The sequence below is a fragment of the Oenanthe melanoleuca genome, chromosome 2, assembly GCF_029582105.1.
Source record: "Oenanthe melanoleuca isolate GR-GAL-2019-014 chromosome 2, OMel1.0, whole genome shotgun sequence".
Classification (NCBI taxonomy): Eukaryota; Metazoa; Chordata; class Aves; order Passeriformes; family Muscicapidae; genus Oenanthe; species Oenanthe melanoleuca.
In genome coordinates, this window is record NC_079335.1 from 144,676,791 (window position 1) to 144,700,731 (window position 23,941).

Consider the following 23,941-nt stretch of genomic DNA (forward strand, 5'->3'; position numbering starts at 1 on the left):
AATTACCCATGCATTACATTCTCAAAAGCATTTTATGCCATCTGTTTGGGATACTTAATGTGAACATATTTGGGGGGTGAAATTAGTAATTATAAGAGGAGGAAATTAACATATTGGACTAATTAACAGCATCTTCTGGAAAAGAAACAGGGAAGATAACGAATTACAAAGCTTAATGTTTACTGTTCTCCCAGCTAAATAAAGATTGTTCAATATGGCTCTCCTTGGGTTTCTTTTCTTGATATTTTTTTTCCCCCTTCTAAAATATGATATCTGCACTGTGTCAAAGAACAGGAGCCAGAGAAAAGACTCAGACAGTGCAGGCTCTGTGGTCTGGTTCTCTCCATCCACACAGCTGAATGGAGCTCACCAATGTCCCTGTGTAACACATCCTTGTCATCATCAGGGTTCAAAATGAGGGTTGCAACACTGCTCACCTCATTTGGGTCACTGAAATATTAGAGCAGACTTAGTCACAGAAGCTCATTACCCTTGGATCCCAATAAAGAAAAAGCATTTCATTTCTGCTCCATTTTAAATTTTAATTTAGGATTAAATCGTGCTTTGGTCTTTAACTGTACCAGGAGAACTCTACTGACCATGAAGAGGTGGTAATTATATTGCAGACCTCTGTTTTTAATGAGAATGTCTGGAAGATCCAGTTTTCATGGAGCTCAAAACCAACATGTCATGGTTAGAACCACCATGTTCTTGCTGATGATCCATCACAGTGAGAGAAGAACATTGCTCCATGCTAAGCAAAAAAGAGAATTTTTGTCCCTAGGATGTCCCAAATCTCTTGCTTATGCCTGACCATTGAGCAGATTTGGGGTGTACAAGATTTGGGGTTTATTATGTGTAAAAACCCATAAACAGGTTACCCACTACAGGTTCACAGGATTTTAAAGTAGCACAGGAAAGTTTCTTCTAAAAAAGCTGCAGGTTGGACAGACTATAAAAATCAACTTTCATTAATTCCAGAGCGTTGCTTTACCTCTGATCAGTGATACCTCACCAAGATTCTGGAATAGAAGAGAAGAGAGGCTTCTGTGGCTTCTCCCTTCCCTTTTCCCATTAGAATTCTGTTCCAGTAGCCACACTCCACTGGAGAAGATGCCCTGAGATCATGCATCACATAAACACCCCAGAAAATTATATTTTGTCAACAACTGAAAAATAAATTGTTTGTTGACTTCTGAGACAGCCTGACATGATTTTTTTTTTTCCTAAAACAAAAGCACTGCACAAGAAAAAACACTTCATGAGTAAATGGCAAGTTTTATGATAATATTTACAAACATATTCAAAAGGTAAGGAATACCTAAAAGAAAGGCCCAAATACAGAACCTCATTTATCTTCCCTTTGTCTCCTGCTAAGGAATGGAATAGATGGGCATTAAATTGATATAAACAAATCTGGTACATGAGGGAGAGCTGCTCCCTGGAACACAATGGCACCAAGGGGCAGAGCTTGGGCCAGATTCATAATACAGGTCAACACACCCATTTATATGGAAATTGAGAGGCAATTAAGGCACCACAACTTTCACACTTCAGTCTGGTATCTAGATCAGCTTATTGTCCTTAAGGAATTGATAAAGTCAGAACAGAACACCGCTGATCTGACACCTTTTACAGAAAGATTTTCAATTCCCTGAGCCTTGTTTCCCTTGCTGTTTCCCAGAGATGAAGAACTGGCTGAATGCTAATACCTACATTATACTTTAAACTCCTCCCTCCACAGGGAGGAAAAAAAAAGTGAAGAGGAAGGGAAGAAATTCAGTTTTTCCCCCAGAGGCACCACTCATTGCAGTACATGCCCCCTGAGTGGCTCTGAGTGTGCTTCTCCCACTTGAGAAACAAAGCTGGATCCAGTTACACATCTCTTACAGATTCTGCTTCTAAAAACTGGTCTGGATAAATGGACAAGACACTTCAACTACACCAATCTTCAACTATCACATCAGTCAGTAAGTACAGCTAATTCAACAGATTAAACTATGAGGAAGGGCTGTCAGCAGCTCCCCTGAAACTCTCTCCAGGTGTGTAAAATTCCAAGTCCTCTTTCCTTGTCACACCACATTGTCACCAAGGAAAAGCCAAGGCTGGAGACAGTATGTTTATCTCAGCAGGAAAAGATGTTCCTGGAGCAAGGGCACTTTGGAAACAGATCCTGCAGTAACAAGAAGCCACCAAGAAATGGAGGAATAAATAAATACCTGTGACATTGGTGCGGGCTGACAAAGCTTCACAGTACTTTTCCAGCAGAACAGACAAGGGCAGGTTCACAGAGGATTCACAGTGGAGAACTATCTGGATAAACAGAAAGAAACCAAGCAGGTGAAGCAGCAGCCTAGGACAGATTTTCTCATTCATGAGTACAACAACCCCCAGCAGTCTCAGAGCAGTTCCCATTCATGATTTATTCAGGTGCAGACACCCCCTGGAAGGTTTGTGGTTATTCTTGCTGGCTCCACATGGAATTCACATCACTAATGCAAATTAACCACCTATTCTGGATCTCTCCTGTGGCAGCTGCTCAATGCCTTTAACAAAGATCAGGATCCACTTTGTCTCACCTAAAAGGGATGCCTGAAATAGCAGAGCTGAATCACATCCCACTAAAGATTACACATTGAGTTTTTTCAGTGAGCTTTAATTGGTATGTGGGGGCCAAAGATCTTTGCACATTCAAGAGATCCAGCAGCTGGCAAAGGGCAGTCCAGAGGGCTTGAAGAAGGTGTTTCCATGGAATATATAGGATAATTTGCCATCTCTGTAAGGTGTCCTGTGGTTCTTTTTAGCCAATGAATGACATACAAGTTTCTGACCCTCAGCATTCAGGGCTGAGCCTTCTACTGAGGGCAAATAAGAGTGAGAAAGAGCAGTAATGCCAACATGGGCACTTTGAGAAAGCTGCAGGTACGTTCAGTACAAGGTAACAGTATAACCCCAAGTAAATTTTAGGAAACAGAATTGAAAATCAATGGAGATATTTTCATTTTCACACTCAAAATGAAATTACTGAAGTGCCCAATGCAGACAGAAGAGAGAAGCCTACAGAGTTGCACATCAAAATATAGAGCCAAGTTGGGATCCTGCTTGGAGCAAGGGAAGCTCTTGGAAATCCCTTTAAGAAAGTCAGAACAAAACGTGTCAGGAAAGTTCAGGAGTGACAAATCAATGACAGAGAATTCCATTTTCAAACTATGAAACAAAATCCTTCTGACTCTTTCTGAGGGGGATATAAAGCCATGGTAACACAAAAAATGGCTTTGCTTTTCTATTTACACAGAATGACTCCAACACAATTCTGGCAGGGAAATGACCCTACTCCTGGAAGGCTGATGTTATATTTCACTGCCCTAAGGTGTGTTAAGTGATTGAGGAACCTCTTTTGTATCACTGAAGTCTCTGTCACGTAATAAAAAGGAGGGTAAATGCTCATGACAATAGAATCCATCAGCAGTGATGGTCTCTAAAGAACAGTTATTTCTTTGTACAGCACCTTTTTCTATCTATTTCTCACTTTGCTGTTATTTGACAAACTAGGAAGTGTTGAAGCACAAACAGAAAGCTTTTCTCAGACTTCATTCTTTTCATACAAACTCCATGAAGTTGCTGTTTCTCCTCCAGGGAGGCTCAGAACTCCTGCCTCCCACAGCAAAACCTCCATGCATGGTCAGGTCAAAGGCAGCAGACAAAGGCTGCTGTGAAGCCAGGGGCAGATTCCACCTCCCGAGGCTCCCAAAACCCAGATCTGCAGTGGCCACACCTCATGTCAGAGCCACTCAGGTGAGCTGACACAGCAGAGCATCTCCTCCCCTCCATCCCTCACCCCTCTGCCACGTCCCAGGCCAAAGCACTGCCTCACTTCAAAGAGGAAACTCGAGCCATCCCCATGTACTGTAAATACACGGCGTGTTCAGCTGTGCCCTCCCCAGGGGATGGGCAAGAACAGACAGAGGTCAAGCTCAGCACAGCTTGGGCAGCAATAGGAAAGGTTAAATGTCACATTTGCCCTAGGGTGAGCTCAGGTTAACTTGGCCAGGGGGGAAAAGTGCCTTCCACATATTATGTTACTTTTGGTTTCATTTTCTCTCTGCTCACCATGCTTAACAGTCTTGCTGTGTACGAAGCTTTTCTTTTTAAAAAAACTGTATTTAAAGCAGACAAACCCCAAAAGACTGAAAAAACCCTCTTACAATAATAAAAACCAGCAAAACAAACAAAGAGAAACATTTCAGTAATGTAGAATTGTGAAGATGAATAATTGGGCCCCTGACTGCACAGAAATTATGTTCTGAAGTACTGAAATAATCGCTTTGGGTCACTAATGCATGACTTTACTCAAACTGCATTTCTCTTAAAACAGCTATTCCATAACCTCTGCCCAACAAATCAGTTATTTTTTTGTCCTGCCAATTTACCTAAATCATGCACAGAAATGTCCAACTTAATTCCTCTGAGCCACTGTGGACATTTATGAACAAATAAAACTAATGCACTGAGTCAAAGACTGAGGTGGAAATGAATCCTTTACTTTCCAAAGCAGGGACACCAACCAAGAGCAGGCCAGCTCTGAGTCTTCAGAAAAAAATACAGAACCTTTGGTCAACTTCCCACTCACATCTGAGAGGACTTTGGGAAAAGGATTAATTGCTCTGGTGTGTCACTGTCTGCCTCTCTCACGGGCATTTTGTTGGACCTTTCCCCTTGGACATGGTCACTGCTCTTCATTAAATTCATGAAAGATCTTTATCTCTGTCAGATGACATCAACTGTGAGACACAAGTGTTGCCTCCTCTCAGTTTCCACCAGAATTTGTGGTTATTTCATCCAGGTTAGAGAGGATTTGAAACTTCATTTTAAGAAGAATTAACAAAGAATTTTGGTTTGGAATACTGAGAGAAATATAAAACCAAATGAACACTGGTGCTGTAAAATTCATCTGCATGGGAGATGTGTTTCCTCCTCTCAAACATGGAAGAAATGGCTACAGGAATATAAAGGAATGGCTTTGGAATATAAAGCAGCCCCCAAAGCCATGGACAGGATCAGAAATGTCAAATCAAGCATGGGGCTACCCCAGAGATACAATGGAGCATCTGGAAAGTTTAAATACCTCACAGTAGGCAGCAGCAGAGTGGGTGAAGTCATCAGGAGTAAAAGCTGAAGGGAAGGATTGAAGTGGAAAAAGATGAGCCATGACAGTGGAACAGCCCTTGCCAAGGTAGAGGTGAGTTTGGAGGCAGTGCCAAACATGGAGAGATGCACACACTTCCCTTTCCCATTCTCACACAAGAATTCCCAGATGCCATATTCTCGTGCTCTAATAAAAGCCAGTTGTCAGGCCTCCCTGTCAAACATCTGCTGGTGGCATGCTGAGAGGTGCTGACATCTGACACCGCCTCAAAGCAACAGAGCAAAAACTCTTTAAAAAAAAAAAAGTAGTTTCTAGTACTCCCAAGGTCCCAGAGAAATCCATCCCATGAAAGTACAACAGCATCTCAGCAGAAAGCCACTCCCAGAAAAGCAGTGGGACATGGAAAACAGACACAGCAGCAGCTGAGCTGATCACACAGGGATTCCTTTGGAACTCAGGAAGAGAAGCAGGAATTTTCCAGATGCAGTTCATCTGCAGTATTTCAAATCTTTAAATTGGAATGGCCTCCACTGACTGCATCAGCTGGGTCTCATGCACTGTAAGGACAGAGTCTCACTTAGAAGCATCTTTCCTAAATTTTCTTTAGCTACTTCCTACAAAAGGAGAGGTCACAACATTCCTAGAGATGGTGGCTGCAGAATACAAGAGCACATCACCATCTTATTTAATCATCTGTGCTCTTTCTTTTACTGAGCAAGATGAAGTGACCTTCTAACATGGAAAAATGTGGGAGCTATCAACACAAAATGTGCCCAGTCCACAGCTGACAAGAGAAGAATCCATCTTGTGTCTTCTTTGCCACACAAGAATGAAGTCTCACCCTGAACTATCCACTGTCTCTCTATAAAGGCAAAGCATTTCCACTCCTGAGAAACCACCACTGGCAGTTGCATGGATCATGGCAGGAGGATGCTTCTTCCTACCCTTCATCTCTGGGAACCTCCACTGCTCTTAAAACTCTTCAACTTTTCCCATGGGTTTCTTTAACATATCTGAGGCTGCAAGTGCTACCTCGTTTCAACATCAAAATTATAGTGAAACTGTGTTCAGCACACAGAAAAGCTGATGCTTAGTAGCTTTGCCCCAGAAGTCAGGGAAAAAAAAAGGAATGAGTGCAAGTGAAAAGGGAAACCTGCATTTAATTTTTAGTTCTTCAATTAGGCAATGAAATAAATTCACTCCATCTTCACAATGAGATTGAGTCCTCATCCCAACTTCTGGGATGGACACGCTCAGAACAGTGGCCCAATTAAAAGCAAAATTTTTTAGTTTGTGTCCACAGAAGTTCATTTTAGGGAAACACAAATCTAACTCCACAATGAAAATGTAATTAGTGAAAGAGCTCAACACAGCAAAATCAAAGCAAATCCCACACTTCCTTGACAAAATCCATCCTCTGTTTAAACAGTTTCCAGGGCAGGTGGGCATCTGGCAAGTTCTACATCACTGGTGTGGAGAAACAGATGCTTTGGGAGAAGAAACACCAGATATTCCTTGGAATGCTGTTGTAACAAATGCCAGTGTTCATCTGAGCAGCTCCTTCCTTGTAAGAGATGGCAACACACGGGAAAGAATGAGGAGAGCTGGAATATTCGCTGACTACTAATCACCTGAAGGAATATGCACAATCAGAAGAGTGAAAGCTCTTCAGGACAAAAACAGAGATTGGCACAGGAGAGGACAGGAAAGTCACCTTTACAATGGCCAGGATGGATTTATATCCATTGCCATGTGGTTACTTCATCCACAAGCTGCATCTGAAAGAAATGCTTATTAAAGAACAGTACTCAGAGGGCCAGTGTGTTGGAAATACTTTGCTTTTTGGAGAAGCAAAAAGGTCATCCCTCTGCATCAAGATGTCTTTGGCCTTTCTAAACCCAGTAACTTAAAATCACTCGTGCAGCAGCACTTGGCAGTGTACAATTGCTTGGCTCAGCTTCACCAGAAAAATAATTTCCATTTGGGATAGAAAGTCTAAACACAAGTTTTCACAGGAGCCTGCAACCTGAAACCTGAGCCAGCTAAGGTTACAGTAAAGGGAAAGACTCTGAGCACAGTTCAAGAAAAATAGGATCCTTTTCAAGTCATCCTTCAGCTCTTTAAACTCCCTCTGAGTTTGTTCAAGTGGCCACATAAAACATTGCTACTTGCTAGAGAACACCAAATGCTCCAGGAGACACTGCTCCACGATCTTAGAGGCCAGATGTATTCTGCAGCTCTTCCAGGAAATCTGGAAAAAGAGACTAAAAGTCTGCATGGAATGGGAATTAGGACCTCAGTTCAATAAAGCAACTAAACACATGCTGAGTTTTAAGGCATGAAATTAAATCAATCTTTACGCAAAAATAAATTAAAAAAACCCCTCGAGCATCTGCTACACTGAGCCCACCACTGAACTTCCCTGTTGTCTTTGAAACTTGGAGATCTGCCTTCAGTGAGCACTGCCCACATGCTCTGCTGAAGCAGCTTTTGGAGGGGAGGTTCTTCATCCACTGAAAGCCACACAGGTGCTGAGGGATTTTCTGAGTCAGGACATACAAACCAAACCTGGTGAAGGCCACCCATGAGCTGGACTTGTCCAGCCAGGTCTCCAAGCCCTTCCATGGCAACCTGAGATATTAAAAATGAGCATAACTGCATCTGAACCACAAGCTGCAGCTCTCCTGAAATAAAATTGTTTAATGGAAGGACTTTTCAATTTCACATCTTGGAAGAGTTTTGTTGGTTATTCCCCACACCTGGGGAATAGTCAGAGCCTGGAAGGGGAGAAGCCCCTCAATCACTGGCTTGGAAGAGACCTTCAAGATCATCAAGTCCAATCCATGCCCTGACAACCCAACTAGACCATGGCACCAAGTGCCACATCCAGTCTTTTTTTAAATACATCCAGGGATGGTGACTCCACCACCTCCAGTACTTTATCACTCCTTAGGTGACAAACTTTTTCCTAGTATCCAACCTGTATCTCCCCTGGCACAGCTTGAGACTCCTGCTTTCATGTCTGCCCTCTCCTTAGTTCTGCACACCAAACCTGTGAGTATCCTTTTCCCACCCAATTCCCATCCCTCTGAATCCTCTCAGCAGCTCCAATGCTATTCACCTCACCCCTGTTCCAGCAGGCTTTGCTTCAGGCTCCCTAATGCTCAGTGGAAGAAGGAAGCACAGTAGAGGAACAATCTATCCCTTGGGCTTCAAACTGGACTCCAGGATGAGATAATGATGCACTGGAGACAAAACACCCAGGGAATCCAAACTAGCTCAAGTTTAGAAGTCACATTTACCCAAGTGAATGGCAAAACCTCCCTGATCTAACTCCTGTCTACATGCAGAGCTTCTGCAAGGATCCTTCACCCATCCATTGTCACCACTGCACTCTGTGTACACTGTGTTCCAAAGCCACCCCTCACAGGCTCTCCCAGCTTCAGATCAACAAATCTGAGCTCCTAGTCTTTGTTTTTCAGGTCTCTACCACTTGAAAAAGGTAAAAAACATATCTGCATCAAGACTTTATCAGCTAATGATACCTGCTCAGCTTCCCATGGAATGACAACAGTGGTACCTCTGTATCCTCCACAAAATCTGTCCCAAGATTTCCTGACAGGGATTTAAAAACAAGCCAGTAAGGTGGCACTGGAGTGTCACTTCAGCAGTGAACTTTCTCTCTATCTTTCCTTAAACTGCTAATTCTTGGGCTGGGAGCCCAATTTTAGATTTGAAAGCCAAGTATCACAGCGAAATTTAACTCCAGGTCTGGAATTATCTTTCACTACCTGAAGGGGAATCACAGACTCAGTTCTCTGAGGAGTCAGATTCCTCTCAGAAGCTGACAGCAGAGCATCAAGACAGGCATCATTCACAAGCTGAAGTGAGGAAAAATCTCACAGAACATAAAGAAAAGATTATGCACCATGACAACGACTGAGCATTGGAAAAGAGATGTTGTAAAAAGACATTTCAGAGATGTTGGGAGAGCTCCATCTTTGCAGATTTTCACAGCCTAACTGGATGAGAATGATTTGGTTTTGGAATTAACCCTGCCTTGAGAAGGTACAAGACTTCTGGAAATCCCTTCCAACACAAATTATTTTTTCATTCCTTGATTCTATATGATCTGTGGTCCCTATGGTAAAAAGAATCACAGACAACAATTATTCCCCAAATCTTTCAATGGGTAGTGCAGTAAACAGCTTACAGACTGTATCTTGAACAATAATCATCAATCCAGAGGCTTTGAGGTTTCTCTCACTCACGTTTCTAAGACTTTTTACTCTGCTCACATAATTATAATTCAAATATGCCAAATACTATGAAAAGTTATTTTAAAATTATTACTGTATTTAAAGATATACTTTTAATTTTTTTTTCCTTTCTGAAGGAAAGAAATACTGCAAGTCAGACAAGACTTCAAAATCCTCATGAAGATACTTGTCTTGATAAAATAGGGGATTCTTTGGAAGGTGTCTCAAGTTCAAGCTGGACTAAACAGCTGATCTCCCAGCAGGAGAGTTTAGAGGCAGGATGAGGAAAGATCCTCAGTGCATCTGACTGGAAGCACACCTGGTGAAAACACCTTGCTGAGCTCTGAACCCCCATTCTCAGCAGCCAGAGGGACACCCTGGGCTTGCTCTCTGCTTTGAAAGAGTTGATAGCAGAAGGAGCAGCCTGGCCCCTGGCAGGGACTTTTGCTCATGAAACAAGCAAGCAGCAAGGGAAGAGCTGTGACACAGCCCTGGCATGGCTCAGCAGCCTCTGCTGGCCTGAGCCCCCTGAAACCCAAGCCATGGCTGGGGCAGCGATCTGCTCCTGCCACTCAAAGGGAATGGATACCTCAGCGAGCAGAGCCTGGCTGGCAGCCCCACAGGAAACCTGCTCAGGCCCATCAGCACACTTCCCTTCCTTCCCTTTCACCTCTTTCCTCCTTCCATTGTGCTGGAAAAGCCACCCCTGCCAGGGCACAGCACTTCCCAAACCATGGCAGTGCAGAGGTAACAGCACTGAGGAACACTCCTGCATCCCAGGACCTGGGGAACAGTGACAGGATTATCCCACTGCCCTCGAAGCAAATGGCTCCTCTCCAGTCCTCTGGCACTTCAGCTACTATTACCAGGGCAAGGGTTTAGCATTGCAGTGAGGACAGCTCATGTATTTTAATCTCCATCTGCATTACTCACTGTTTACTTTCCCAGCATACACAACCAGAGTGGACAGTAACTCAGCCAGCACTATGCAGAGGTTTATAGAGCTTTAATTGGCTTCATTTCATTACCTGCATTTCCTTACGGCTCTGTGGAAGAAGCACTTGTCAGCTCTTGAATTATCAAATGGATTTGCTTTCTTATTTAGTGCAAACATGCTGAGTTTCTGTGCAGGCACATGAGGCTTAAGGGATGTTTGGAAAGGCAGATTCCAAGTTCTCCAGCCACTGAGCTCCACACCAGATCTGGGGAATGAGCAGCACACTCCCAGCACCTGAATCTCAATATTGGCTCCCCTGCACAGCAAGGAGGGACGTGGGAGCCAGAGGTCAGGACAGAACACTAAAATTCTTCTTTTGAGGTGGTTTTCTCTCTCCCTCCCACAGCCCTTCCCAAAAGGACCAACCTTTGAGCAGATCCAGCAGAACATCTGCTTGTGAGAGCCAACAGAGATGATCCCAGGGCCAGAGCAGTGCTTAGCACTGAGTGCTCTGTGTCAAAGAACACTGCAGGGAGCATCTCACAAACATCCCCACGCTGGCACCACAAACTGGACATGAAATTTTCATGTATTGGGACATGACTGACGAGATTTGAGCAGACAGTCACCTGAAGGACAATTCTGTCTGTTGACTGATCTACTTTCTATGTCTTCTCTTATAACAAGGATCACAGCCAAATTTATCCAACCTTTCAGAGAAGGAAATTAAAGCACTTTACCCAACACTTGCCAACTTTAATTAAACACAACTACTTTCAAAGCTGTTAAGATTAAAAAAATTATTAACACTAATAGAAAGAAATTCTGTATAAAGGAATAGTTTGATAAAGCAAACCATCATGAAGTGTTTGGTTGTCATGAACAGAAAGATAAGGAGGCAAAGACAATGCAATGCTTTAATACAATTTAATAATTGAGCATCCACATGAGGCAGGGAGGTGAGAGTGGCTCGCTGGACAGCTCCAGCTTTACATCCAACAATTAAGGTTTGCACTTTAAGGAAGAGCAGACTACATTTGGGTTTAAAAGTGGCATAAATTACAAGAAAGAAGGAGATGGACACAATCTGTTGCAATTTATAGACACTGTGTAGACATGGAAAAGCAAATTCCTGCACAAAAATCATCTGCTGGATAAACTTTTAATCTAGAGTAAATCAGCTTTCCCCCTAAATCTCCTTCTTGGGTTTGCAGTGCTGCAAAACCTGAAAGTGATATAAACTAAAAAGGAACAGATTCAGCAGCATGTGCAGCCTGTTGTTACCACCCACATTTCCTCACCTCCTCCTCTCCCCAAAAAATAAGATCTGCAGAGCTATTAAAAGAATCTAGAAATGTGCAAATGTTTGCTCTAATACAATATTTTTAAAATATTTGGTTTACTAATATATGGGGCAAAATGAAAATAAAAAGAAAACAGAAAAACGCATCCTTAATAAGTCCATATCATCCACTACTCCATTTTTCTCGTGGGGAATCTCTCATTTCAGCACATCAGCAGCAGGAACTTGCAGCAATCCCTGACACAAAGAGAGCTGATCACCAAGTTCAAAGTGATGAAGAGCTGTCCTTAGAGGAAAACCCCTCCCTGAGGTGCTCAGTGAACCCAGAGCGATGGCAGCACAGCACTCTCCATCTAAGACAATAAATCAAGCAGTGCACAGGTCTGTTTCAAGTCCTTAATCACTTCTGCTGTTAAATTTTTAGAATGGCTCCTGGCCACGTTTCTGCCCCAAGAAATCTGGGGGTATCTCAGAGTTCCTGGGAATGGTCTGGGATCTAGGGAGCACCAGCTCTGTGCACAGCCTGCACAGCATCTCCCTGGCTTAGAAACTGAAGGAGCTCAATCACATGAGCACAAGTCACTCTCTGGCATTTTTTTTTTTTTTTTCTGAAAGCTGGAGAGCTTTCCTGGAGATATTGATGTAGCAGTGGAGTTAGAACATGTGAGGCTGAAATTAAAATTCTGCACCTGATAATGTACAGCCTGCAAAGAGATCCCTGCTCTCTCTTTCTCCACAACCACACTCTGGCTTGGAGTATGAAGGTCACAGAGTTTAGAGGACTTGATCATGACTTTTCCTCTGCTCTTGACAGGATAATAATATGTAAGCAGATGCCTTATATGCACAAAAGCTAAAGCTGCTTTCTTGCTGGCTAAGGGCAGTGATGAACATCATCACTGAAATGTTTTATGGCAAAACTGCAGCCAGCCAACACCAGCACACAGCCACCTCCCTCCAACATCCCATAATTGCCACGGGGTGGTTACAGAATAAACCCTGACAAAGTACTGCCCCAGGAAAGGTTTCTCCTGATGAGATGTTTATGCAGCATTAATTCACAAAAGGGCTGAATTTTGGCAGCCTCAGACCAGGAATACTATTTAACTTGTCATCGCTGGCTGATACACTCACACTCTTTTAACAGCTCCAGGAGAACAAATAAATGATAGCAAGCTTTGCTTTTGGTTTTGATGAATAATCCCCCCCTCTCCAAATTATGTGAACTTAGCAAGGAATTTATATAAAAATGTCATAAGACTCATTTGCCTTCATTTTATGGTTTGCTTTTTGTTTCCCACATTCAGTTAAATGTGTTTTCAAGTGCATCACACGTCCAGAACTCCTTTAAGAGAAGATAAATCTCTGTGCAAGTCTTCACCCTTTTGCTGACCAGCCCTGTGAAATCTGTCAGGTCATTTGCACCAGCATTTTCATGTGGCAGATCTAATTCTGTACCAGAAAGTTGCCTCATCTCGTGGGCGTTGCAAACCTGCAGCTCCCATAAAACACAATTGCTCGGCTGCTGTGAAAACTTAAAACTCCCTTAATTGGGTAAGGGCCTGCTCCCACAAGCAGCTACTCCTTTCCTCAAATCCACAAATGTGAATAAAGTCACTGACTTGGAGTTCACTTTCGAGTGTTTTCAAGTTAAACAAGAAGTTAAGAGCTTTGGCTTTGAGCCAAAGTTTTAAAACACTGCTCTTAAGCTTCTTGGTGCAAAGTTCTCTCCAGCTGTAGAGCAGAGATCCAGATTTACTGACAACATTCAGGGATTAAAACACTCCCCAAAGGAGCAGCAGAAGCTCCTGCTAGAGGTGGAGCAACCAGAGCTGTTCTGAAAGTGAAGATTCAAAATGTTATTTCCCACCCAGGTATACATGAGCCCCTGTCAGCATGTTCCTCCCAAGCAAACTCCCCCATAAAAACACACAGAATACACTCAGAGCTCACATTTCTTGCACTAACCAGATTTTATGGAAATTTCACTTTTTCATCCTTAATCTATCTTTTTTTCTCCTTTTCATTTGAGTCAGTTTTGTCTTTAAAGCAATGACACAACTACCAAAATTTGCAAGAATAATTAAAATACAAAGTTGCAGCAGAACTGGAAAATCCATGGATTATATCCACGAAAGAAACACATGACATTTCTTGATCCATTGAGAATGGATTAGTCTGGTGAAATACTCAGTACCTGAGTACTTCTGATAACCTCACTGTCAAGTCCCACACTCTAAAGATAAACTGAGATATTTTTATGGACCAAAATAAATCAGTAAGAGAAAACTGGGAGAAAAAAGGGACTAAGAAACCAAGATCACGAAGAAGCAGCTTGGGGCTGAAAACAGCAAGTGTGTAAACTCATTCCACTGTGATCTCATGTGCACTGATCTCTTCCTTCTTTTGGGGATAAAAAAAACCTGACACTGGCAGAGGTGAGAAAGTATTCTCTCACTTCTAAGAAAGCTACTGCAAAAAAAAAAAAAAATTAAATTGTTGCTTGTCTCTGAAGCCTCTTGTTGGCCTGGCTTTCTCTTTCTTTCTAGGTTAGAGAGGAGAGAAAAAAACCAAATAAGCCCCAAAATAAACAGACAAAGCCCCACAAACAAACAAAACCCAAACCAAAGCAAAATAGACAGAACTTAAGGAAACAAAACAGATTTTCTTTCTTTATCTAAGGGAATGTTAAAGATAGACCAATTACACTGCGGTTCAGAAGTGCCACTTTTCTAAAGCTGTGGGAACAGCCTTTAGGAATTCTGCACGGGATCAGCGTTACTCCTGCTTAACCTCTCACTTTTTCTTTTCAAGAAAATTGAAACCGTCGCTCAGAACAAACAAGCCACCAAAAAGCACTGGCAAAGCTTCTGAAGTCCAGTCCGACAGAGGCCAAGCGGATCTCCACCTGATGCCAGCATCTCCCAGGGCGATGCCGGAGGTGGAGCAGGACCAGGCGGGAAGGGTTCACTCCGTTAACCGGAGCGGGGGCCGAGCCCTGCCCGTGGCCAGCCGGACACACGGTGCCGGGAGGCACCGCCGCGGCCCGGGGACACCGGCGGGGAGCGAGCACCCTTCCCGCAGCGCGGGGAGCTGGGACTCCTCTGCAAGCGAAGGTGGCTCTGAGGTGTCTGAGAGCACCTGCGATGGAGCAGCAAACCCACGGGGCCGGACGGATCCCAGCAGCAGCTGGCAGGAGCGCTGCCCGCCCGGGCCCTCCCACAGCCGCGGACGCACCTGCGAGGGCGCGGGGCACGGTCCCCGCACGGAGCCCTGAGCCCCCCGCGGCCCTGGGGCGTCCCTCCCGCTTCTCCCCGCTCCCGGTTCCGTACCCCAGCCCCGTTCCCGTTCCCGTCCCCGTCCCCGGCACTTACGGGCAGCAGCAGGAGCGCGGCGGCCGCCGCCGCGGGGAGGCTGCGCTGAGGCGCCCGCCCCGCCATGAGGGCTCGGGGGTGCCGGCGGCTCAGCCGGACCCTCGGCGCTGCCCCGGCGCCGGCATCGCCTCCCCGCCTGCCGCCCTTGACCCCGGCCCGCCGTCCCGGAGCGCAGCCCGGAGCTGCCGGCGCGTCCCAGAGCAGGCAGGGAGGGAGGGAGAAGGGGGAGCCGAGCCCGCCCTCCGCCCAGGATTCCTCGGGGATGGAGGCGGCGGGGGGCCCCCGGGGGAGCGCGACCCTCAGGGCGGCGAGCGGGCCCGGGCTGTGCCCGCGGGGCTGTGCGCTCCGGCAGGGATGGAGATCCCCCTTCCCCCAGGCAGCGGGGACGCCTTCCACACCAGCTCCCAGAAATAGCGGGGGTCCTCCTCCACTCTCCCGTACACTGGAAATTCCACTGCCTCCGAAGCGCCCAGGAGCAAGAGGATTCTCCCTGCCGAGGCTCTGGGCGCATGGGGATCGTTTTCCAAAATTAGGTGTAATGGACACACCCCACACAGCACCTCAGGAGCGTTAATAATCCCGTCACCACCGCCCCATCCTGCCAGGCATTAGGTAAAATGTTAACTCCGCTGTCTGGAAACTTTCAGGAGCAACAGGCTTCCCCTGCTGCCCAGGTACAAACTGCACTGTGCACACAGTGCATTACAGGTGTTCTGTAAAAAGAGGGAGAGCAAGTCTTTGCTTGAGCACATAGCTGTAGGATGCTTTTTAAGCTAAAAAGTTTAGATTAGATGCTAGGAAGAAATCCTTCCCTGTGAGGATGGTGAGGCCCTGGCACAGGTTTCCCAGAGAAGCTGTGATCCCTGGAAGTGTCCAAGGTCAGGGTGAATATTGGGGCTTGGAACAGCCTGGGATAGTGGAAGGTGTCCTGCCCATGGCAGGGGGGTTGGAATGAGATGATTTTAATGTCCCTTCCAACCCAAGTCTTTCTATGATTCTGTGGCCCCCTACAAACCTGAGAAGAAAAGGGAGAATCCTCCCTGACACTGTGCACTCTGAACCACCCACTGATCCTCCAGGACCCCCTCCCAAGCCCATGACACAACATTGCCAGGTGTGACGAGGATCTCCACCTCAAAGATAATGTGAAGCAAATCTCCCAGCTTCCTCTGTACCCCAGGGCAAAAAAGTTTGGCTTACTGGTCACCAAATTAATGAGCACAGCTTTCCAAAAGTCTCCACGGCTGTGGGGCACTTTCTCTGCTATTCCCATCTGCCATGCCCTTTTTCCCAGCACCAAGCCTTTTTTAGGACTCCCCAGTGCATGTACACACTTCTATCCAGGCAACCCCAAACCTGCCTGTATGCCTTTTTGGTTTCTGAAACAAAAGACATTTGTCCTGCTCTTATCTACAGATACTTGCCAGGCTAGACCTCTGTGCAAGGAAAGGCAGAGCAAGGTCACCCCTTATCTTCCTGCTCACTTGCCCAAGGAGCTTCTGGCCCTCTGGTTGCTCTGGGGTGGATGTTGATCAGGGAATTGGAATCTTACAGATTTAAATGCCTGATCCTGTTGGGGCCCAGTTCCTGGGTCTAGCAAGGTTATCACTCCCTGCCCTCCATGTGCAGTTGTGCCTCTCCACACAATGGATGTGTCTGTGGCATTGTTAGGTGTGGGCATCAGGCCAAGCCCTGGGCTTCCCAGTGCCAGCAATGAGCCTAATAAGATTATTTTCCCTTCTGCTCCACCACATCTGCCCAGAGGACAGCCAGCTGTGTGTGAATCACAGTCAGAACCTTCCCCCAGCTGCAGCTGGGACTGTCCCCAAAAGCCCAGCTGTGTCCTGAGCACACAGCCCTGGGTCACAGGTCTGGGCAGGAGCAGACAGGACCAGCTGCATTTCCTCAGGGAGCAGTGCCATACCCTGCCTGGGTAGTTGTTGGAGAAGATGAAAAGGAGGAATCTTGCAAATATGAATGCTCAGATTCTGGGAATTGTTGGGGAAGATGTTACAGGAAAGCCCTAGTTACTAAATAACCAGGTACACAATAGGATGGCTCGCTGAAGCTAATCCACTCTTGTCAAAACAATGCTCTCGGCCAGAGGGCAAGGCCAAAAGACACAAAAGACTTATCAGGGTCCAAGATTAGATCTTAGAGTTTAGAATGTCCCACGCTATGCTAAGATAAGGATTCCTATAGGCTGTATGTAAATGCTATAGAATTAGTATTTTGTATTAGATTGGTTCTTAAGTATCAGAATATTCATGATGGAAATTGATTTATTGTGTTACAAACGGGAAGTCGCTCTCTTCCTCCTCTTCTTCCTCTTTTTCTTCCTCTCTTTACCCTCTTTACTCTCTCTCTCTACCCTCCCCCTTCTCTCTTTCATTCCCCCCTTTTTTCTCTTTAACCTGCATGTGGCTGTGCCGGGCAGCTCCTTGCAGACTCTCTTATAATAAACTGCAACTGTAGCTTTTATCATTTACTGAGTCTTGTTCCACTGGTCCACCCTGATACAAAGAATCCAGGAGTCTCCCGCAGGTAGTCACCTGTTGCCAGCTGTTTCCTTCAGGGAGATGGTGCCTTTTCTTCCTTTTCCTCCCCAAGACAGTGCCTTTCCACAACCCTCCTTATTGTTTGTTGGGGTTTCTTAAATCGAGATCAATTAGCATAAAGGTAATAGTGGCACAGAAGAAAAAGTTCCAGCAAATTCTCAGGGTTTGCAAAAGCTTAGCAAGCCTGACTGAGATGCAGAAATACCTGGATATCTTCCTTTATGACCTTGCTGAATTATTTTGCTTTTTTTTATTTGCTTACAAAAGCATAAAACAGCCTCTGACCCTCTCTAAAACACCTACAACAACACTTACATTCCAAATTTCCTCCAGGAATCCCATTTAGGACAGCATGAACATCACAGCAAGGAGATGGGCACTTATATACACTAGAAAACTTGGAATCCTCCTAAGAGACTGCAAAAGTTCTCACAAAGCAGGATTATTTTCCACTTTCCTCTGGTTATTCAACAGTTTGAATACATGTAAATATTTAACTTGCCTAGTTTTCCCTTTTCTGCCTGTTGCACACCAGCATTTGTTTCCTTTCATTATTAAAAGAAAACAAAGCCATATCCCAAAGTTGCATGCTTCCAATTAATATGAGTTTGTTCATGAAAATACAAAAGGGAGGGATAAATCCAGCCCAATTTTTATTTGCATTTAAACATCCACCTCCAGGACTAGAAACTCACACGTGACAGGATTCCATGAACTCATGGGAATTGGTAAAAGAGGCCTGGAGCTGCCTGTGCACGGACATCAAGTGCCCTGGAAGCAGGAAGGTTTTTCATGACTTTCTGTTATGATTTATCTGTGTTTATTGTGCTGTCCAGAGCCTTGTAATTAGAAAAGTATTGAAACAGAGCAAAACAACCCCAAAATTGTGACTATCTAAGGATTAAACAAATCATTCCTGCAGTCTTGTGCCCGAGGCTTTTCCCCTTGCAGCTGGGTTGCAAAGTCCTACCAAAGATTTTTTGTTGCCTGGGTTGCTTATAAGCAAACTCCTGTTTGGATATTCTTTCAGGGTAGAGTTCATGTTGCAGCTTTTCCTTCATTCACTGGACTCTTCTCCCAGTAATGTCCTTTTCTAAAACACAGAGGATCATGAATCCTCCTGCCTGGATTTATGGGTGAGGCTGGTCAAGGTGAACATGGAAACAGAGATGTGCAGACACTGATGTCCACATGCCCATGTGTGGATATGGCATGAGAAATGTAAACCTAGTTCTTTCAGGAAACACAGCAAGACCCCTGAGATCAACACTCAGAGGCTCAGGAATGCAGGAGAAGACAATCCTGATCAGCTGGATGGAGTGAGTCTCCACATGGGACCATGGCAAGGATCCAATTGCTCAGTTCTTGCCTAAGTGACTTCCAGACATGGCTTGCAGTCATGCCCATACAAGGATAACCCCCTTTGCTTGTTTAGTGGTGATTTTTATTCCTCTTTAAAACTCCTGAAAGACGTCAACTCTAAGTATTCCCACTGCTTTCAGTGATGAAGCTGTACAGAAAGAATCCTCACTGGAGGAAGGGCATGGCCAGCTCTTGGTGTCATATCTAACACAGCAAAGTGCTGTGGCCATAACCCTGAGGAATTTCTACAATACAATGAAATAATTTGAAAAGCAGCTTTAATAGTAACCACAAGTATCACACAAGACATCAATGACCAAAGGGTGAAATTGGGCTGAATCAGGGGACAGCTTTATCTCTCTGAAACACTGGAGGATCTCTCAGAGGGATGAGATGTCTTTCAGTTAAAAAGAAACATCAGAAAATATCAAACACATTCCTCCACGTGAGTTCCAGTGCCCTCTTCTGTGGATCCCCATTTGGAACTTGGATAGGTTTTAGGTCTCTTGTGCAGGATCTGAGTAAATCGAATTTAGACTACATATCAGATGTTTTATTCATCTCCTGAACTAATAAAGTTAGACCTCTTTCAGAGATGTGACAGCTCAGAACAGCTACAATTCCCTGGAAGTGATGTCCTGCCCTGTTCCCTCCTGACTGGGTTTCAGCTCTGTTTTAGAGTGGCAGGGAATTGATCTGGCAGTGCCAGACCTGGAAATGGCCAGGCTGGGAGAAGGAATGGGAGCAGTTCCCCCTGCTCCTTGCAGGGTGAGTGAATGCCACGGTGACATTTGAAACCAGAATCATTTCTTCAAGGGAGGAAAGTTAGCTGGAGGGCTCTTATTAATTATGAATGTGATGGTTTCCTGAAATAATGGAGGGTCAGGGTTGGTAACAAGCTCAGCTCAGGCAAACAGAGATTGCTCTGACAAAGCAAAGGCAGAGAGCTTCTTCCTCTTCAGTAGGTCAGTACTTGCACTTGCACTGGAAGGAGGGATGTAACTAGGATGGAGGAAAAAATTGTGATATTTAAAGAAAGTTCCATTGTCTGAAATGGCTCCTAATAGTGAAGTCTCTGGGGTGTAGTATAAACCTTGGGAGTGGGGAGAAAGAAGGAAAATGAGCTGAAAGCATCACCCCTTCGGCATAAAATAGATTTTCTGGCTTTCTTTCCTGTGGAACTCATGTGGCTGCTGTATTCTCATGGAATAACCCAGGGCTTTTCCTGTGCTTGGTGTTTGGCACATCCTTTTGCCAAGGAGATGCAATTGGCTCTTCCCTTCCCAAGGGCACCACAAACCTCAGTGAGCACTGAGCCCTTGTGGGCTGGGAGAATTGTTCTGGTTCCTGCAAGCCCTGCCAGGTGTTCCCCTTTCCCCAGCCAGCTGTGGGACAGCAAAGCTGCCACATCTGGGGATGCTGATCTGGGTGTTTGGAGCTTTCAGGTGCCTTGCTCCAGGCTGGGAAGGACAACTGGCAACCTGAACACTATTCAAAGTTCCCTGGCAAAGCAGTTTCAGAGATACATTTTAAAAATATGGTGAAAAGTATTATCAAGAGATGTTTCACCTTAAAAGTGGGGGAGAAGGGAAATGTGTCATGAGAGGCATCACCTAATTTGGGTTCAGAATTTCAAGTCACACTGAGTAAGTAGAGCCACACCTCTAAGTAGATCTGACATTTTGGTGGATTCTTGGTACAACCTGATTATTTCCAAATAACTTTCAAGTCACTTCAGTGGAAATAAATCTTGGATTTCCAAATAGCAGAGAGAAATGAGTGATTCAGCCTCTCTCTTTCACTCTTTTATCAGAAATGTCTTTTGCATTTAGATTGCAGTTCACCTGTATTTTACCCCACTGAAGGAGATGTGGCACTGGACAATCAAATGAAGACTGAGACAGTTCCTGCATCCCGCTTTAATCGATTGTGATTACACTGAAATCTGACTCATGTATTTCCTGCTGAAGTTCTTTCTTCAGGATGTAGTTTTTAGGATTCTTTCCTAAATTTTGTATTTGTTTTCCCCCTTGACAGGCAATGTCTTCATACAATGCTCACTCTTCAAGGGGTGATTTTTTAAAATATCATCAGTCTTAAAGTTAAAATAAAAAACACAACTTAAGGGCTAAACCCCCAGTCCTTTTAGATTAAAATCACTTACAGCTTACTGTTGAAGCCTCAATAAAAAAACAACTTTTATTACAATATTTTTGGGAACATAAAGCAAAACTGGAAGATTTGCTGCTTTGCAAAGAAATGCATAGAACTTATTCTTCTCCTCTTCCATTTCCCTTCCTCTTTGGATCTTTCTGGTTCAATATAATGTCTGGATTTTAGGGCTCAAGTAAGTTACTCATCTTCAGCTTGCCATGTCCCTGTACATGTTAAGTAGCTTTCATTCTGTCTTGAGGCTCAGATACCCAATCTAGTCCTGCAATTTAAATGTTACTATGGACAGGATTTCTCTTGTGAACTGAGATAAATAACTGTAGGTGTCTCAATATTTTAATGCTGAGCTCATATTGTAATCAGTGGAGATCTAGGGAGCCCAGTGAAACCAAAAAAGTACTTTTCTGCCAAACAGAGATGTCTGTTTTGGCTCACTCACATTTCTGACAAACTTCACCATTGCCTGAGAAACTTCCCTGCTGAAGTGCACCTTCACCAGACAAAGTTTTGGGAGGATTCTTCCCTTTACAGGCTCCTCTGAATTCCTTGAGGACTCAATTATTTTAGCAGCAGAGCTGTCAGCAATTTCTGTCCCCAAATGTGCCAAGTCACTTCAGGATTTCCTTGTGTGGGGTTATCACTCAGCACATCAGGAATTTCCTTGGAAAACTGTTTTCTGCCAGTGCAATGTTTGTTTTATTTCTTGCCATCATCTGACAATGCTGCTTGCTTACCTTTTCTAGTGGAAGGTTTGAAAATCACTTATTTTTCTCTTTTCCCCCCAAGAACTGTTTGCAGGCTCTCTGGAAGCTCACAGCACAACAAACAAAAAGGTTCATGATATTTCTTGTCATTCTTGCCTGACACTGGAAGTGTTAGTGGAGAGGATTGGAAATATGACTCAGCAGTTGGCAGGTGAATGAATCAGAAGCAGTTTTACAAATATTCATTTGTCAGTCACAGCAATAATACTCCAATTTTACACTCTGTAGCCATGTGGGTTTCAGTGAATCCACACTGGAGGTACACACAGGAAAACCAGGCTTAGTGAATGGAATAATGCATGAAATGGGGATTGTCTACATCCACTTGTCTAGAATTCAACTGTCAACATGATTTATCTCTCTTTATCTCTAGCCTAATGGTGCTGTGTCATCCCTGAAGAAAAGCATCACTCTTTTCCCAGGAATAGCTGCCTTCTATTTTGGATCATGCTTGCTGCATTTTTTTTCTATTCTGTGTGCCTGAAGTGACTCAAAGCAGGGAGGCAAATGCATTTGTGTCACTTCAGACTTAGAACTCAATATCCCAGAATCCCAGAATGGTTTGAGTTTGAAGGGACCTTAAAGCTCATCTCATTCCACCCCATGCCATGGGCAGGGACAGCTGTCACTAAACTAGTGGCCTGGCCTTGGCCACTTCCAGAGATGGAGCAGCTTCTCTGGACAGCCTGTGCCAGTGTAACATGTTCTTAAAAAGTGAGAATTAGGCAGCCCTGTGAGTCAGGACTCTCAGGTTGGACACAGATATATAAAACCCTAAATGTGACCGTTTGCTTTTGCAGTTTTCCGTTGGTATATCAACTGCTTGCAAAAATCTTGCTGCCAAGACACTGATAAATAAACAAATAACTTATTTATCTTCTGGTAGAAAGGAGAGACAAGGGACTTGCACATCATGATTTGTTTTTCCTTTTACTTCTTGCCCTTCAGCTGTTTCAGTGTTGCAAGTCACTGGAGCCAGCAGCAGCACAAAGCTCCATGTGGTAAACAGTGGGTCTAGAAATTATGTTGATAAATAGAAATAAATGCAAGCACACAGACTGAATACAAAGCAGAGGTTCCTGTTAGTGTTTCAGTCTCTGCATAAGACATTCACAAGATGTCCAGTATGGGACCCTAAACTTTTAACAAGGACATAGGAAATGAGATGTCAGTTCCTAAGACATCTTATGGCTCAACAAATTACCATCACAGGTAGGATTGGACTGAAAAAAAAAAGTTATTTAAAAAGTGTCTACAAATGATCAGGTTTCTCCATTCTCCCTTTGCAGCATCTGAGCAACACAGAGCAGCCCAGCTTCACTCCACAGCCCCCTAAACTCAGCTCTGTGGCCCATCTGAGGGCTCATCCTGCTTTTCTCTGTTTCTTTCCTTGTGTCTGAAAGAAGCTTAAAACGGTGATTTCAGGTGGGAATTGTAGATAACTGAAATTAGGTGAATCCCACCCAATATTTAGTGACAGAAGAAATCACCCTGCAGATGTTACAGCTTGCCATACATTTTGCTGTTCCTCATTGCCACAGGATTAGGACAGTTCACAGTGACTGATGCTCTGGCCCCACACCTTTAAATCCTCACTGAGAGGCCCCAGTTTTAGACATGAGTGCATTTGGTTTCTGAAGCCCATCTTGTTCACAGCAATTAATTAGTGCCACTTTTGGCAACACTTCCCTGTGACAAACATCTGGCTCCCAGAGTGTGAATCAAAGCTGTTTGTGCTGCCTTCTTGTACATGAGAGCTCTTCCAGGCAGGAGAGCTGGAGGACTTGCTAGTCACTCATGTTAATTCTCCTCTAAATATTGCAGCAATCAGCCTCAGCAGTTTCAAAGGGTCTGAAATTTTGCAGAATAATGCTTCACTCAGGCAGTACCTAATTAAAACACATGCTGGGGGCCTACTGTGGCTCAGCCAGGATTTCTTGTCTTATTTCCTCTGGTCTGGCTGACTATCAGTCAAAATCCCTTTCCAGAGCATCTCTGCATCAGATTTCTTTAGCTCACAACTTCTTTTATGCAGATATAATGGCCTTGTTCACACTGCCTTAGAT

At 44.4% G+C, this 23,941-nt stretch overlaps 1 protein-coding gene across 1 annotated transcript in view; it reads right to left on the bottom strand.

Moving 5' to 3' along the window:
• CRHR2 (corticotropin releasing hormone receptor 2) overlaps nucleotides 1–15,439 on the bottom strand; it is a 132,208-nt gene extending 116,769 nt beyond the window's left edge. Inside the window, exons 1-2 of the mRNA XM_056485584.1 lie at nucleotides 15,020–15,439; nucleotides 2,220–2,313 (exon numbers count right to left, since the gene is read on the bottom strand). Coding sequence (XP_056341559.1) covers nucleotides 2,220–2,313; nucleotides 15,020–15,085 — 160 coding nt within the window. The 5' untranslated portion in view covers nucleotides 15,086–15,439. The remainder of the gene's footprint in view (nucleotides 1–2,219; nucleotides 2,314–15,019) is intronic.
• Between the last annotated feature and the right edge of the window lie 8,502 nt (nucleotides 15,440–23,941).